This window comes from Mus musculus, chromosome 10 (genome assembly GCF_000001635.26).
Source record: "Mus musculus strain C57BL/6J chromosome 10, GRCm38.p6 C57BL/6J".
Lineage (NCBI taxonomy): Eukaryota > Metazoa > Chordata > Mammalia > Rodentia > Muridae > Mus > Mus musculus.
This window is the reverse complement of record NC_000076.6, coordinates 89,028,374-89,044,042: the sequence shown is the minus strand read 5'-3', so window position 1 is coordinate 89,044,042 and position 15,669 is coordinate 89,028,374. Positions and strand designations below refer to the sequence as shown.

General features: G+C 37.9%; 1 protein-coding gene across 10 annotated transcripts in view; it reads left to right on the top strand.

The window, feature by feature from the left end:
* The window catches only part of Ano4 (anoctamin 4), a 396,274-nt gene that overhangs the window by 301,163 nt on the left and 79,442 nt on the right, over positions 1 to 15,669 (top strand). For all 10 annotated transcript variants that reach the window (XR_003948705.1, NR_102339.1, XM_006513757.4 and 7 more), the window contains 2 exons: positions 8,862 to 8,968; positions 14,729 to 14,784. Coding sequence is in view for 8 of the 10 variants with exons in the window: in XM_006513757.4 (XP_006513820.1) it covers positions 8,862 to 8,968; positions 14,729 to 14,784 (163 nt within the window). In the remaining 2 variants the exon portion in view is untranslated. The remainder of the gene's footprint in view (positions 1 to 8,861; positions 8,969 to 14,728; positions 14,785 to 15,669) is intronic.

Genomic DNA, 15,669 nt, shown 5'->3' with positions numbered 1-15,669 from the left:
TGCAAGCAGGAATTTGTTGGATACTAATGTGACCCAGCCAGACTGAATGGTTACTAGAAGAACCGGGACTATTTACAGCCAGGGTTGCTATTATAAGTTATATACATATGCCTATTGTTTTGTTGTATTTTCTCCCCCTGTGTACCTTTTAATGATCTATGTTCTATTGCTTTCTCCTTTATTTAACACAGAAACTTCATGGTTTTCTGAGTCAATACTGTCCGGCTCTTTCCTAGTTTCCCTTGGCTGATCTATACTTATGAGATATGTTTATTTTTCCTTCTGGCTGTATTGAAGATTGAACCCATAGCCTCCTGCATGTGTAACAAGTACTCTACAAATGAGCTAAAGTCCCATCCCTTCTGCTGATACTTCATCGTTCCCCCCTACTTCCCATGCTTTAAAGGTTATGTTTCTCTTGCTTCCTCTTCTAGGTATAAAGTTTCTAGGGTCTCATCCACTGTTCTGTCAGCATCTGCTTTTCTGACAGGCAGGTCTTTGCTTCTCCATTGATTCTGGAGGACATTGGTATAATCAGCCGTCTAAATTGGCACAGTTCACACACACACACACACACACACACACAGGGTTTGAAATAATCATCCCACTCACTACTACCCTTTAGTATTTCTGCTGAGAAATCTGATGTGATTCTGATAGGTTTGATTTCATAAGTGAATGTTGCTTTTTTTTCCCCCTCAGCTTTTGGTTTTTTTCCCTTAGTTTGGTACTTTTGCCACTTGTCACAGAGATATTCTTTTCCATAACATCTATTTGAAGCTCTAAGTTGCTTCCTATACCAGATCACAATATCTTCCCCAGGATCCAAGAAATTCTGCTTTTTTTTTTTTTTAATAGACTTTTTTTAAATGCTTATAACCTAAACTTGGGTTCCTCATTCATTCTTAGTTTTATAGGTTTGATCTTTAGTAGTGTCACAGAAATTGAGTATACTCTATTATCTTTCCCTCATTTTTGTCTTTGAGTGGAAATCTTCAAACTTGTCTTCAAGTTCTAGTATTACTCTGGTTTTTTTCTAGTTGCTGATGAGGCTTTCCACTGACCACTGACTCAGCTTCTCGCTTCCAGAAGTGTTTCTTCTCTGTTTCAATTGCTTGCATTCACCTGGGTATTTGGAGTGTCCTCAAACTCCTACTTAGTCACACGCACATATGCTGCTATTGTAGTTTTGTGGGTTTGGAAGAAGTCACAAGTTGAAGGCAAATGCTTCATTTCCCATCTTTAGCCAGAAGCCTCAAGAGCAGATTTTTAATCCATATTTAACTCTCAGTAAAGATTCTATCATGAAGCACAATTAGGAGTGACTATTTGAAATTTTTAAAGCCTTACTATTCTAGTAGCTTATTGCATTAATCCTTAAAAGAGGCTTGAAAATCTTTACCTGTCTGAACTTTGACTATTATATATTTGATATGATAATCCCCTCATTCTTTTTCTCTTAACAAGCACTTTTAAGTTTAAAAAAAAAATTAGTTGCCTAAAGCCCAGAAAACTCTCGAAATAGGCCTTGTCACATAAAAAAAAAAATTAATTGCTTGCTTTGTTCCTAGTTAGCTTTTCATTAATTTGAGGGCATAATTTAAGTGACAGTTAGCTGTATCACCTTTGCTTCTCTTTGCTAAAATAGAAATCTCTATTTAAAATTCTAATTAAGGAAGTTTCCTGAAATATTTATTTTGAAGAGATTAACCTTTACTTTTTTGTATTATGAAGCAATATAACTGTAACCATCAAAGAAGGCCCACTGGCTAGCTATTGTTCTGAAACCAACTACTACAAAATTCATTAGCTTTAAACAGCAGTCACCCTATTTGCAATTATGTTGGCCTCAACTGGGCGGGTCTTCTGCTGGATTCATATGAAACCCAACACATGGCTGTAACTCTTCATTTGCTCATCTGACAATTGGTGCCAGATCTTTCCTTTCCTCTGATTGCCTCATCTTCAGAGAGGCCAGTTCCTACCTCTTCATCTTGTCAGACTTGGGGCAACAACCCAAGCTGCTAAGAATGTAAATGAAGACCCATGTCTGAGATCACTTTTCTCATAACCTCTTTAAAATAAATCACAAGTATTGTTCCAATTTACAAAGTGAAGATAATAGATGTTGCTCATGGATGCAAAGAGCAAGAAATTCATGTCCCAAAATAGTATGAAAGAATTAGCAATAAGTGTAAATTTTGGTCATTTTTTATTATCTACCATAGTGTTCTCTAGCTATAATTTATTCTTATTTTCTACACATGGATGGAAGATAGATAGATAGATAGATAGATAGATAGATAGATAGATAGATAGTCAGATGAACAGACAGATAGACAGATGGATGGACAAACAGATAGTTAGATAGGTAGGAGAAACCATTCACATCCCAAGATTCCTATAGCCCCTATCCAACATTACATTAAGCTCAAAGCATAGGATATGCTATTCCATCTCAGATTAGATACAGATGAAAATCCTTGGATCCAGCTCCACTGTGGCCAAAAATCTATAAATGAAAAAGATAAGTAAATATTCTATCCCAGCATTTCCAATATGTAGTGATGGGACAAGGGAAAAAAAATAACTACAATAGACACGATTTTCAATATGCAAAGCCAAAAAAAAAAAAAAGGTACCAGAGCAGTCACCTATAGATTCATCCTGAAATTTAGCTGGCACATAGTCCAAGTTACTCCATTTCAAAAGCAAGAGTGTTGTCCTGATATGCCATGTGGGTCTTTTTCCTACTTTGACATCTTCAATTTTCAAATATATAAAGGTCAATTATATAGCTATAATTATCAAATAATTGTAGAATACCATTTCCATATATTTAAATACTTCCTGAGAAAGTTACTATTTCTTAAATTTTTAAATCATTGATATTTTCACATCATTGAGAGTACTTCTTTGCTCTAGTTGTCTAAATAGCGCAGTTGAATAAAGGAATCTGAAGAATTTAGTGGATTGGATGTTGTTGGACATGGAAGGAAGAGAGAGTGGGGGATACATTCAAGTTTGTGACTTGTGAAATTAAGTTCATGGCAGTGTCTTTCTCTTTTTAAAGGGAATAGAAGAAGAGACATTTTTTTCTTTTATAAATCTAGAGATCAAAAGTTTTGTTTTGGATGATAGCTAACCCTTTCATTGAGCATTAAGGCATTAAAACTCTTATTTTTATAACAAGCAATTATGTTCCAAAAAGACTCAGAGGGTTTTATTGAAGACACAGATTTTGTGGAACAATAAAACTTGAGCCCAAGTCTTCTGTCAGTCTCCATATGGCCCTATAGGGCATCCCTCACCCCTCAGTATTCCTGTGCTTCAGTTGACAAGTGCAAAGGTAACGTTTGGCGACTGACAGAAGACTTGGGAGGGTACCATATTGCACAGCAAGGATAGAGAGATCTTTTGTTATCACTGAAATCTCTGTTCCAAAGTGTTGAAATGCTGGATGATTCTGACTGATTTAAAGTGCAATGAAGGTGGGGTCTCTTCCCGATAAGCATGCTCTAAGAAGAAGTTTTGAAGTTGACATGTTTCACGAGCTGACTCTAAACTAAGAATTCATGAACACCTTTCCTCAACTCACACCCTTGAAAGTCTGCCTCTCTTTTATCTAATAAATATAGAGCCAGGTCTGAGAGAGAAGCTGGCTTAGTTTCACCTTTCCATGTCCTGCAGAAAAAATTCATAGATATGTAATGCCTGAGTTACCCATGTTCCACCATTTCTATGTACTATACACAATCCCAGGGTACTGTGCTCAGCAGCAAAAAGCATACTATTTACTTGCTAGACAACTCCACATATGGTAATATTTTATTGTACCTCTGTGAATCATTGCCCATTGCATGAGCCAATCAGTAAAAAGCAAATATAACACTAAGATATAGCTAAAACCCAGGATCACAGCACGGACCTTTGTCATCCCTCCCCTCTTAGCAAAATTTGAGAAGTGAAGTATTCATGGTTCTCTAGAGTCTAAAATGTGTGAAATGTCTTTCTATATTGAGGGAATTTATTATGATGACTTACAGTCTGTAGTCCAACTCTCCAACAATAGTCAGCTGTGAACTAGAAGTCCAAGGATCTAGTAGTTGCTCAGTCCCACAAGACTAGTTGTTTCAGCTGGTCTTCTGTAGAAGTAGATTCCAGCAGATGTGCTGGCAAGTAAATGCAAGCAGCAAAGAAGAGCAAATCTTCCTTCTTCCAATGTCCTTATGTAGGTCTCCAGCAGAAGGCATAGCCCAGCTTAAAGGAGTGTACCTCCATGCCTGTATCTGGGATTTGTTTTGTCCCAGGCTGACCATGAACTCAGAGATCTCCTTGCCTTAGTCTCTTGGATTAAAGGCGTTTACTACCTTGCCTAGGCCTGAGCTTTTCATAGCCACTGTGCCTCAAGATCTCTTTGCCAAGATCCAGGTCAGAAACTTGTATCTTCAGCCACAAGATCTAGATCCCAGGTGAGCCCTCTAATTCTGGATTGTAGTTCATTCCAGATATAGTCAAGTTGACAACCAGAAATAGCCATTACAAGATGCTAATATTAACCAAGGCTTCTGAATGAATTAGGAGTTAAGACCCTAGCAGAGACTCTCAACTGGATCAGGCTCATGTGTCTACTACTTAGAAAATCAGTAAGTTCTACCCTCAGAGAAGATAGTGACATCTAGAAAGGCTCCTTTCACACACACACAAGCACATGAGCAAATTGTGCTCCTGGAATGTCTTTTTATAAATAAACAAGACATGAAACAAGCAGATTGTGCCTTGAAATTTTATTTTTATTCTTTTATTTATATGTGTGTACATGTGTGTGTGTGTGTGTATATATATATATATATATATATATATATATACACACACACACGGGTGTGTGTATGTATACATGCATATTCATTTGTGTATATGTATATATATATATATATATATATATATGTATACACACATATATATACATACACATACACACACACATATATAATATATATCCTTCCATGGTCATTCTCCACATGGATCAGCAAATGTTTGCTAATACAATCTGTGTGCACATGTCCTCCCCTAACACAAACAGCTCTTTGCCCATTTGAACCTTGTTTTCCTCTTACACTGTGCTGGTACCACAATGCCTGGCTCATTTTGGATGTTTGTAACGTTTACTGTGAGTTCTGTTGGTCCGCCCAGTTGCATTCTCCACTGTGGAAATGTATTACTCCATGTTCATCTATCCCCATCTTGATGAATTAGGTAGGCAATCTCTAGCTTTTACTATTATAATTCATGCCATAGTGAACATTATCGTGTATCTGTTACTTTCATGTGGACAAGCGTATCAGTGGAATACATTGCCAAAAGAGAAGTTTAGATTAAATGTAACATGAAGATATTTGCATAATATTGACCAACCTGGTCAAATGGTCCCCAAAGATTCTGTATTTTCTTACTACCCTCCCAAGGAATTTGTAAGAGCAGATCCAAGTTTCTAAGCTTGAAGATTCCTCCTCAGATATTGTAGCTTTAAGAGATGTATTTGCTAAAATTAGTCTAGTCATTGCCTATGTGTCTGTGTCCATGTGTGTCTGTGTCCATGTGTCTGTGTCCGTGTCCATGTTTCTGTGTGTGTGTTGTGTATGTGAGAAGTGATATTTCTATGGCTAAGCAAGGCATGAAAACTACAGTGTAGTGAACTATCAATGTCCCTTCTTCAATTCCTCCTATTTAAGAGAGAAAGTCCATAAAACCGAGTCCAATGTCTTCAAGATGTGCTTAAACACCCAGTGTTGAAGGAATGACTCAATAGCTATGTGGAAGAAGCAGAAAGGGTAGAAAGAGCTCCAAGACTGGAGAAGAGACCAAGGTGTAAGAAGATACGATAGTCAGTATTCTCCAGAAGGTTAGCTCCTTTAGTGCTACGTTAGAGATTAGTGTGTTTCTCTCCCTATGCTAGTGTGAGGGGTATAGAAGTTCATGGGCAGTCCCTGCCCCGAAGAGACTCACATGAAGAAGCAAGGATTCATAGAAGTCTTGCTACAGAGTAGTTGAGCCAACAGCTGTGAAGATGGCTAATTCTGAGACCTTCCCAGACAGTCATTTGTTTATCGTCTTGTCTAATTCTTACAAAATCCTCTGAGACTAACAGCAGCAATTTTTTTCATTTCCCAAATGAGGAAATGTTGACTTCCAACTATGACCCCAGTACCACATAATATGTGGCAAAGGTTGAGAATGGACTGGGGTCTATTTAAGTTCAGCATCTTCAGGGAAAACCAGAGATGTTGAGCACGCCCAAGGCTCAACTCCTGTATCCCTCCTCATCCCATCTGTGGCTTCTTTTTTCTTCTTTCTCTTCATAATGCCATGCTACTGTTTATAGTAATAATGGGGAGGGGCATCAATCAAGAGTATTAAAGGGAGGTGGGGCCTAAGCTGATTTACAAGGAGAATAGGAACAAGAGCATTCCAGGTCAAGTTCTGGCTGGACTGGCGTCAGGGAGAGCCAACTTTTAGGACTTAGGAAGTATCTGAAGTATAAAGAGGCAGACAAGTGCGATAGTAAGGAGGTCAGCCTCTGCAGCCAGGGAGACCTGAGTTCTAATCCTGACTCTGCATCTTATTAGCTGAGTGATTTGAGGTACATGCCTTAACCCCTGTGATGCTTTGCCTGTACAATTGAGCAAGTATGTTCTTTACCTCGTGGATTGTTGAAAGGATTGAATATATTTGTGTATTGGTTGGTTAGAATGGTCCTTGGCTTATGCCCACTGTGTTTGCTTGCACTATACTGTCCAGAGTCTAGGTACAACCTAGATATAAAGAAGAGGGAAAACAAAAGTAACTTATCTGTGAGGCTTATTACAGAGAACTACTGCATGTTCTCTGAAGATATAAAAGGTGCCATAAATAAAGAAAGAAGCAGAAAACTATTTAATTGGGGAGACATGGGCTTTTAGCTCTGAATTATCCCATCAAGTGTGGTTGAGCTCGTGGGCTTTGTAACTTAAGTCTAAATGGGATTTTTATTTGTTGTCTAATTGTTTATGACATCTTTATTTGACATTAAAATGTAATGACCTACCTCAAGTAAGATGAACAAGCAACGAAGGACAAATTTAAAAAGAAATACATTTGGTGTAATTTTTTATTTTCTCCTTTTACTCTTTGACATCATAAAATATCTAAACAGCCCAAGTGGAAATCTGAGAGAGGCATTGCATCTGCTGTAGCTGCTCAGGCTTCTCTCCTGTTCCACATCAAATTTCCCTTAGAGCCACATCTGTGAGGGATGTCAAAGGAAGGAAAGTGGGAAAGATATTTCTCTAAAGAGTCAGCCAATATGATTTTCATATCCCCACATCCTTGGGTTTTCCTCTCCTTTACATGTTCTTCCCAAACTCCCCTTCCTAACCCTGGTCCCAAAATGAAACCCAAGTAGGTCATACTTCTCCTGGGCCAGTTTTGTATCTTCCCCTCCTTTGGTCTTCTATTAGAACATGTGATGGTAGTTCCCACTGATGCAAACCCTCCATGCCCTCCTGGACCTGCAATCTAGCCACCCATGAGATACTAGAGACTCAGAGTTAGGTGTCAGCTGCTTCTCCCATGTCAGCTTGCATTCTTAAGCAGGAGAATGTTCATGCAAAAGAAGGGAGAGTCTGCCTGTCCCTGATATAGGAGGAGGTTCATCTCATGTATGATCTGCCTTCTTCATCAGACTTAATCTCAAAGACAAAGATGTTTTCCTTATCAATGTATGATCAATGCCTTATTGATTATCCTCCATAAACATCTGATAAAAACATGCAAACAAGTGGTAGTACTTGATGGTCAAAGGTTGTGAGAGAAACAGTTCAGAGGCAGGGGGATTGTTCTTTGAAGAATCTGGGGTACAATGAAAACTTGCTGAAACAAGTATCTTCAAGCTTAGTTAGGAGGAGATAGCTACCAACACTTCTACACATTCACGTGGCATCCCACTTAGAGGAGGAATCCACTCTAACTTTACTGGGTGGATAGACCATATGCTTGGGGAAGTGAAACCATGTATAATAATGATGGTAGACTACCATTCATCACGTTTATTTTTAGAAAGGGAAGACATGGCCAATTCGTGATGAATGATATGCCTTAGACACTCTACCTGTTACCTGAAACACACATCCTTTGAGTGGCATGGCTAATAGAAATGCAAAGCCAACATTACTGTTGAGAGGAAGGGAGTGGGAGAAAGGGAGAGAGGGAAATTAGAGAGCTAGCTAGCTATAAATATTGGAACTGGCAGGACAATTAAATGAGAGCAAATACCTTAAATGTATGCTTTGGAAAGTCTTCACCAAGACAGACTATGGAAGGGAAGGCTGGGCTCAGAGCTGAGCCCCAGATACCTTAGCCCTGCCCCAAACTGGGTCTTGTTACTCACTTCTGCCTTACTCAAGCCAACTCTGAGTCTTAAACCCCACTGAGCAGTATGTGGGAGAGAGAATAACCAAAGACACAGAAGGTAAAAACAGAATTCGTCTTTAGTCAGATTTATGTCATGGTCAAAATAGGAAGAAAAGGAAAAAAAAAAAACAAGATACAATACCTAGACTTGCTGTTAGTATGTTTCTTAATTCCACATAGCCCCAACTCCTTCCCACTGTAATGGTATTGGTACCCAGAATTCCAAGAACCAAAACTACTCAGAGTTGTGAGCTCTCTGGTGTATTCTCTGGGCTCTTTCATGCTGTTGCTGACATACCCTCTAGAACTCCCAGAGGATCCCTCCATATCAGCAGCATCAAATTAGAACAAGCAGAGTCCCTTGGTTCCCATTTATCTTAACTTGTACTTTCAATGTGTGTGTGTGTGTGCAGCTTCATCATACACAACAAAGACACTTTCTTCAACAATGCCACAAGAAGCAGAATCGTGCATCATATTTTACAAAGAATAAAGTACGAGGAAGGAAAGAATAAAATCGGTGAGTAGTTGTTACCATTACAAACGTCTGGTGTTTGGGGATTCCAGAGACCTTTTCCCTGAGCCTCCTTACACCCTCTCCCTACCCCCCTGATGAAGAATTCACACGTGCACTTAGCACACTTAATTACCTTCTTTTGAACAGCATTTTATCTCATTTATTTATGATTACTGAGACATTCAATCCAGCAGGTATTTGTGGAGCACCCACGAGCAAGAGATTAAAGAAATAATTGCAGGTCTTTCTTAGAGTGCCTATATAAAAAGCTAAAAGAATGCATATGTTCAGTAATTAACATGAAAAAAATGATAAGAAGGTGTCAGTTCAAAGGTAGACTGCAGAGGTAATTGAGATTGAGTAGTCAGAGAAAGCTTTCCAGAGAAAATGAAAACCGAACTGAGCAGAGAGTGGCAGGAGACAATGTGGAATGATGGAATGGTAGAAAGGGGAATGGGGGGGGGGGGAGAGAAGCCACAAGTGCAGAGATGGCTTTGTGTCGCACAAGCCACATTCTCTCCTACTAAACATCCTCCAAACTTTGTATTTTAGGCCTTTTGTGAGAATAGTTCTGTGTTATATTACCATGCTTTATTAAATAGATTATTATATAGCAGGAAGAGTTGGGTGGCTTTGCCCTTATTTCTGTCCCACTCAAAACGTGGCTTGAATAATGATCTATATCAGTCAAGGGACAACAAAAAGGCAAAAGTATCCATCATGGGAATGAGCAGATTTTAAGATAAATAGCTAACTATGGCAGGGGTTAGAGCTATGGAGGACTGGCTGGTCAAGGACAGGAACACAGAAGAGAGGCTAGCAGATCCTCCGTGATCCCAGTCCTCCATGATCCCAGGCCTCCATGATTCTAATCTCCCATCTTATCGGCTGAGGTCTGGAACTGGTATAAGAACTACAATTGAAGCAAAGGTGTTTGCTGGAGACTTGTAGAAGATCTGCTCTCTGGAATATTCAGGACAACTATCTAGATGGTTCCAGGAAAGTTGGTCACAGGGAGAGGTTTCACCAGCATCATTATCCCAGGGAGCCATGTATAATGATACCGAGAAACACGCCCTTACTCACCATACACTGGAGGTGCTGCTACTGCAGAAGTGAATGCCTAAGAAATTTGCTGAGGGGAGTGCTGGATCTAGGAAGCTAAACCCCTTCCCCCATCATTGTCCAGCTTTGCCAGCTGAAGTCACTGAGTGAGCCAACATCCAGAAATACCTCTAAGGCCCAGTTCTACCGCTGAGAAGCAGAGACTCAAGATACAGCTAGAGCTGACGTGCAAGGCATCCGTTACTGACTTGTAATTAAACAATAGAAGAGCAACCATCTCATCACACATCCTATGGGCAAGTCTCGATGGCTGTATAAATCATTTTAGCCATTGGATCTGCAACCTCAGACATCTCAGTAGCTCTGCCAAATCCAGAGAGACAACACTTAACAGTTTGTAAATGCAAAACAACCACCCCTTGCAGTGTGGGAGAAATGTTGTCCAACAACACCGTGACAGGAACAGATTTGAGAGTTTCGTGGACTCGAGCTCAGTGTGAGTCACTAGTGTAGTGAAAAAAAGGTGGGAGAAAGCCAACCTACTCTGATGCTAATCTGCAAAGGTAAAATGTAATGGAGAGAAATGGATAAGTACCTGTTCCATATCTGGATACATGCAGAATGGATTATCCAGAGAGCATCATCAGTGTAGGTGGACCCATGGATACTTAACTTCATGTAGGTCATTCTTAATTCAGATGGGACTATAACTGAACATAGCCCATAGTGTCTGCCACAGTCATCCTCCCTGGAGACCTGTCCTCTCCTCTATGTCTTTGGTGATATTCCGGCTGGAAGGACTCCCTCCTCTGAATTCCTATCACTATTTTTTTTGTTAGTAGTTACTGTTTGTCACACCACATCATTATATTGTCCTGAGATACTTCCAAAGACATTGTGCAAATCTGCCATCTGAAGAGAACCACTGTTGATATTGATCTCCTGAATATTTAATTATTGTCTAAATTATTTTTTGCATTAATTCCTTAAAAATGATTTGTTAAGACAAACTTCAGTGTACTAATACACAGCTTTCTATCATATTTTTTCAGTTCATGTGGTTTCATAAACATACTAACTAGCAAGTAAATCACTGTGAAACTGTGGAAAGACTATTTCAAAACCTTCAAGTAACTCAAAATATAGTGTCTTTATTATTATTATTATTATTATTATTATTATTATTATTATTATTAGCATATCCCACAACTCATAACATAGCAGTGGGTTGAATGGCTACTACTGAAGATCACTAGTTCAGATGACATGTCATTTTGAAGTGACCTTACTCATCTTTGAATCATCATTGTCTAGCCCAGTGTCTATTGTCTAGAAGAATAAATCAATAAATTTATGTTGAACCAACTGAAGTTCTGTTAAACATAATGAGTGTCTCTTTCACCATTCTTACATAATCAAAAACTTCACAGCAGGAAAATGGGACAGTTATGATGCCAAATATTTTCATCTCACATTTTAAGCTGTTTTAGAACTAATCCAGCATAAAACACAAGGAAGCGGAGACTGGCTTTCAGTATTCCCAAGGAGCACTGAATGCAGTATTGTTACTTGTCAGAGAGTCTTGGTAGATTACTCTCTCAGTTGACGAAGGAGGAGGATTCTATTCAAGGACTCTAGCTTTGAAAACTGGTAAGGAACCAAAGACATTATTCAGTGGTAGAGCACAGGCTTTAGGTTTAATTCCTAACACTACAAATAATAATTGAATAAACAAATTTTTAGAAAAGCAGTAAAGAAAAAAAATGGGAGCATGTTGAGTTAAAAATATAAACCAAAGAATAAATTGTTAACTAGTAAATTTTGAGACCATATAATTTGCTGGAAAATATAAAGTAAAACTACAAATGATCCATTTATCTAATATCTCATTTTCATCTATCATTTCATAAATGAAAGAAAACACATTAAAAGAAAACTGAACTTCTTGATAGAATTAATGTTCAGCCCACGTTGTTTTCTGCTGAAAACTCCTTCTGAAAAAGTCACCTTGCATGAGCCAACATTGATCAGAAATAACAAAAAAATATTGATTTCTAGACATGATTCATAAAGGTATTTTAGTGGAGTATAAACTGTCACTATATATGGGTTTCAGCCTCTCTCTGAATGTCTTCTAACTGTGAAAATCAAACCTAGTAAAACCTACTTTCAAAACAGAGCAATTAACTCAACAGAGGATTTTCTTATGTACATGTACACACACAATCACTCTTGAAATTGATTTATAGTCTCAAGTTTTATGTTTACAAGGAGAGTTAAGGTGACAGACTATAAATATTAGCAGGATTTAGACAAAACTTTCCTCAACATCTAATAGGTCTTCAGGAATCCTGAATTTTCTAATTTTCAACAAAAGATTCCAGGAAATTCAAGCTTACTACATATTCTATAATTTACTCATTCATTGTAAATGTGTTGGTTGAAGAGCTCATGTGTGTTAGATAAAATGCAAATTTCCACTAATATTTTCATTTCACATGTGTTCCTGAGACATTTGGCATTACTGTCAGACATCTTAAGCCATTGGCATGTTACTGTGATTAAAAGTATCAAACATCGGAGGGCTGAGGTAAAGGACTACACATGCAGTTTCCTGTTAAGCTAGGCCCCTGGATTTTAATCTAGATCTAGTGTATAGAGAGCATTCTTCACAAGAGAAATAAAAGCCTGTTGAGAGATATAAAACATCTTCATCCTTTTAGAGGTCTTTAAAAATTATTTGATTAATTCTTTGAGAGTTTCATAAAAATTTGGATCATATTCACCATACTCCCCAACTTATCCCCTCAACGCCTCCCAGATCCATCTCTACCTCCCTAATAAAGTGAATAAAGCAACAGGAATAAAGTGAATCCATGTACATATACAAAATTTTACCTGTAAATGCCAATAGGACCTTTGATAATAACAAATCTAAACTAGAAACAACCAAAATGTCCATTATCCAGAGATTGCATAAATTATTATACATTCATGTGATGAACTCAGTAATAAAAAGAAATGAATCACTGGATTCATTCATAAGAGCATTTGCTGCTCTTACAGAGGACCAGAGTTCCCTTCTCAGCACCTTGTTGGATGGAAACCAAACATCTGATTCCACCTCCAGGAGACCTGGTGCCCTCTTCTGGTCTACTTGAGCACCTGCGCTTATGTGCACATACACTACACAGACACGAACACACACGAACACACACACACACACACACACACACACACACACACACACAAATAATGAGATAATCTTAAGAAACCGAGAAGAAGAGGAAGGAGTTACTGATGCCTATGGTATGAGAAAGTCTTATTCCAAATAAAAGAAGTCAGACGAAATAGGTTAATGTTGAATGTCAACATTGATGTGAGACTTTAGAAAATAAATGAAAATTGAGAGTAACAGAAAACAGGTCAGCATTTGTCTTGGTGATAGCACAGGAAAAGGCAGATTACAAAGTAACATAAGAAAGGTTTTGAAGAGAAGGATATATTTAATGTCTTTGTCATGTTGATGACTTCCTGATGACACAGATACATCAGAACTTAATAACTGTGCATCTTAAGTATGTGTTCATTATTATATGTCAGTCATACTTTAATTTTCTTACCTCAAACATTTTTTTAAATCCACATATCTACCTACCCTTCCATTTTAAAACTAGAGGATCTTAGAGAATGGGAGGACATGATTGCAAACCATGTTTCTGGTGGGAGATTGATATCTGAAATATTTAAGAAACTTATTCAACAGTTTAAAAAAAAACCCACATAACTTGATTTTAAAATGAGCCAAGGATGTTAAAGAAATACTTTATCCTAGAAAACATACAACTGGACAACAGGGATATGAAAAGCTGTTCATCATTAGTACTCAGAAAAATCCAAGTCAAAACCCAAAAGAAATACCACTTCATATCTATTATAATAGCTGTTATCAAAAGGACAGGAATGGCTTCCCGTGTGAGAAAGAAACAAAAGGAAGCCTTAGTGGGAAAGTAAATGGTATAATTGTTATGGAAAACAATATAGAGGTTTCTCAAGGCATTGAAACTAAGCTGCCTTATTCTCCAGCAACCCGACTTTGGGGTGCACATCCAGATAAATGATTATGTTGAAAAACAACTTCCAGAAATGAGTCCATATTCATTGAGCATATTCATCACAGTCAAGGTATGGAACAATCTAGGTGTGAATAAATACGGTGTAATACATGTAGAGAATGGAAATGTATTCAGCCTTTAAAAGCCTTGTGACAACATGGATAAACTTGGAGGGCTCAGACCAACCCAGAAACACAAATACTCCATAACCTCACTTACATGTGGAATATTGAATAGTCAGACCTTAGGGATCTGGTATACCCCATGGTGGTGATGTGTATATTAATTAACTTGACGATGGTAGTCATGGCACAATGTGTACTGTATATACCATGGATATAATCAATCTGGAGAAATTTAATATTTTGAATTAATAAAAACCTGCTTTCCCAATACTTGATCACAACCTCCTGGCATATAATAAAGATTTCTTTCTAAGCTGATGGTATCTAAACTAGTTTTACTCACTACTGAGAAAACCCAGGCTGTGTTTTCCAGGAAGTGTAGCTCTGTCTTTACTTCGTCTTGATCGCTGAAGATTCAAGTTCAACGTTCACTGAAATGGGCTTCCTTGTTGCTTCAGGTCTGAACCGCTTGCTTACCAATGGCTCCTATGAAGCTGCCTTTCCCCTGCATGAGGTATTGTGCTTTCTCTTCTTAGCTCCCTTCAATTTCCTGTTACTAAAATTGGCTTCTAGGAATAGTCTTTAATTTGTTGATAAGGCATACACTCAGAATTGATTTAACTTGTTTAGGAAGTAATTAGGGAAAGTCTCCTCACATCCCTCCATCTCTCCCTCGGCATCAAATTTATTTCTATCTTTTTTATGTAACTGAAAGAACGCTTAAATCAAGAGTCACCCAGCATGAATTCAGAGAAATGACTTAAAGCTCTTAAGTCATGCAATTAAAAAGGCATTGAAAGAAAGTACCAGGGGAAGGACAAATGTTCCTGAACTGTATAGACTTTGCAATAAATACAGTTACAGCTATTCTTTGAAAGAATGAGAGCAAGCTATTTTTGCAAACTATTAGATAAGCAAATGTAATGAATGGAAATTAATAATGCTGTACTCATTATTATAAGATGGGTAAGTGTTGATAGTGTCTTGCTTGCTTAGCACTAAATGGGACGTTAATAAATCATTTGTATTGACTTTTCTAAGTATAACTGTGGTGGCCTTTAATCTGAGTTTCCTACTGGATCTTGGATTATTTAACCCAGAATCTGTCCTTAGGTTTACAGGAACACAGTCTTCATGATTACAGAGAAACTGTCATTTCATAGATAGGGCTGAACCCTGACTGTGAACTGATATATAGATATAGACAAACACCATAGCTCCTCCTCTCCCACCTGACAGACCACCATACTTCAGAGGGTGGTCTGACTCTACATGAATGACAAACTTCTCCAAAGCAGATATTGTTTTTGACATGAAAAGTTTCTTTTCTTGATTTTTTCAGGTTAGACAGAATATTAAAACCATATTTTTAAAGAAAACTCAATCTGAAGTATTAATT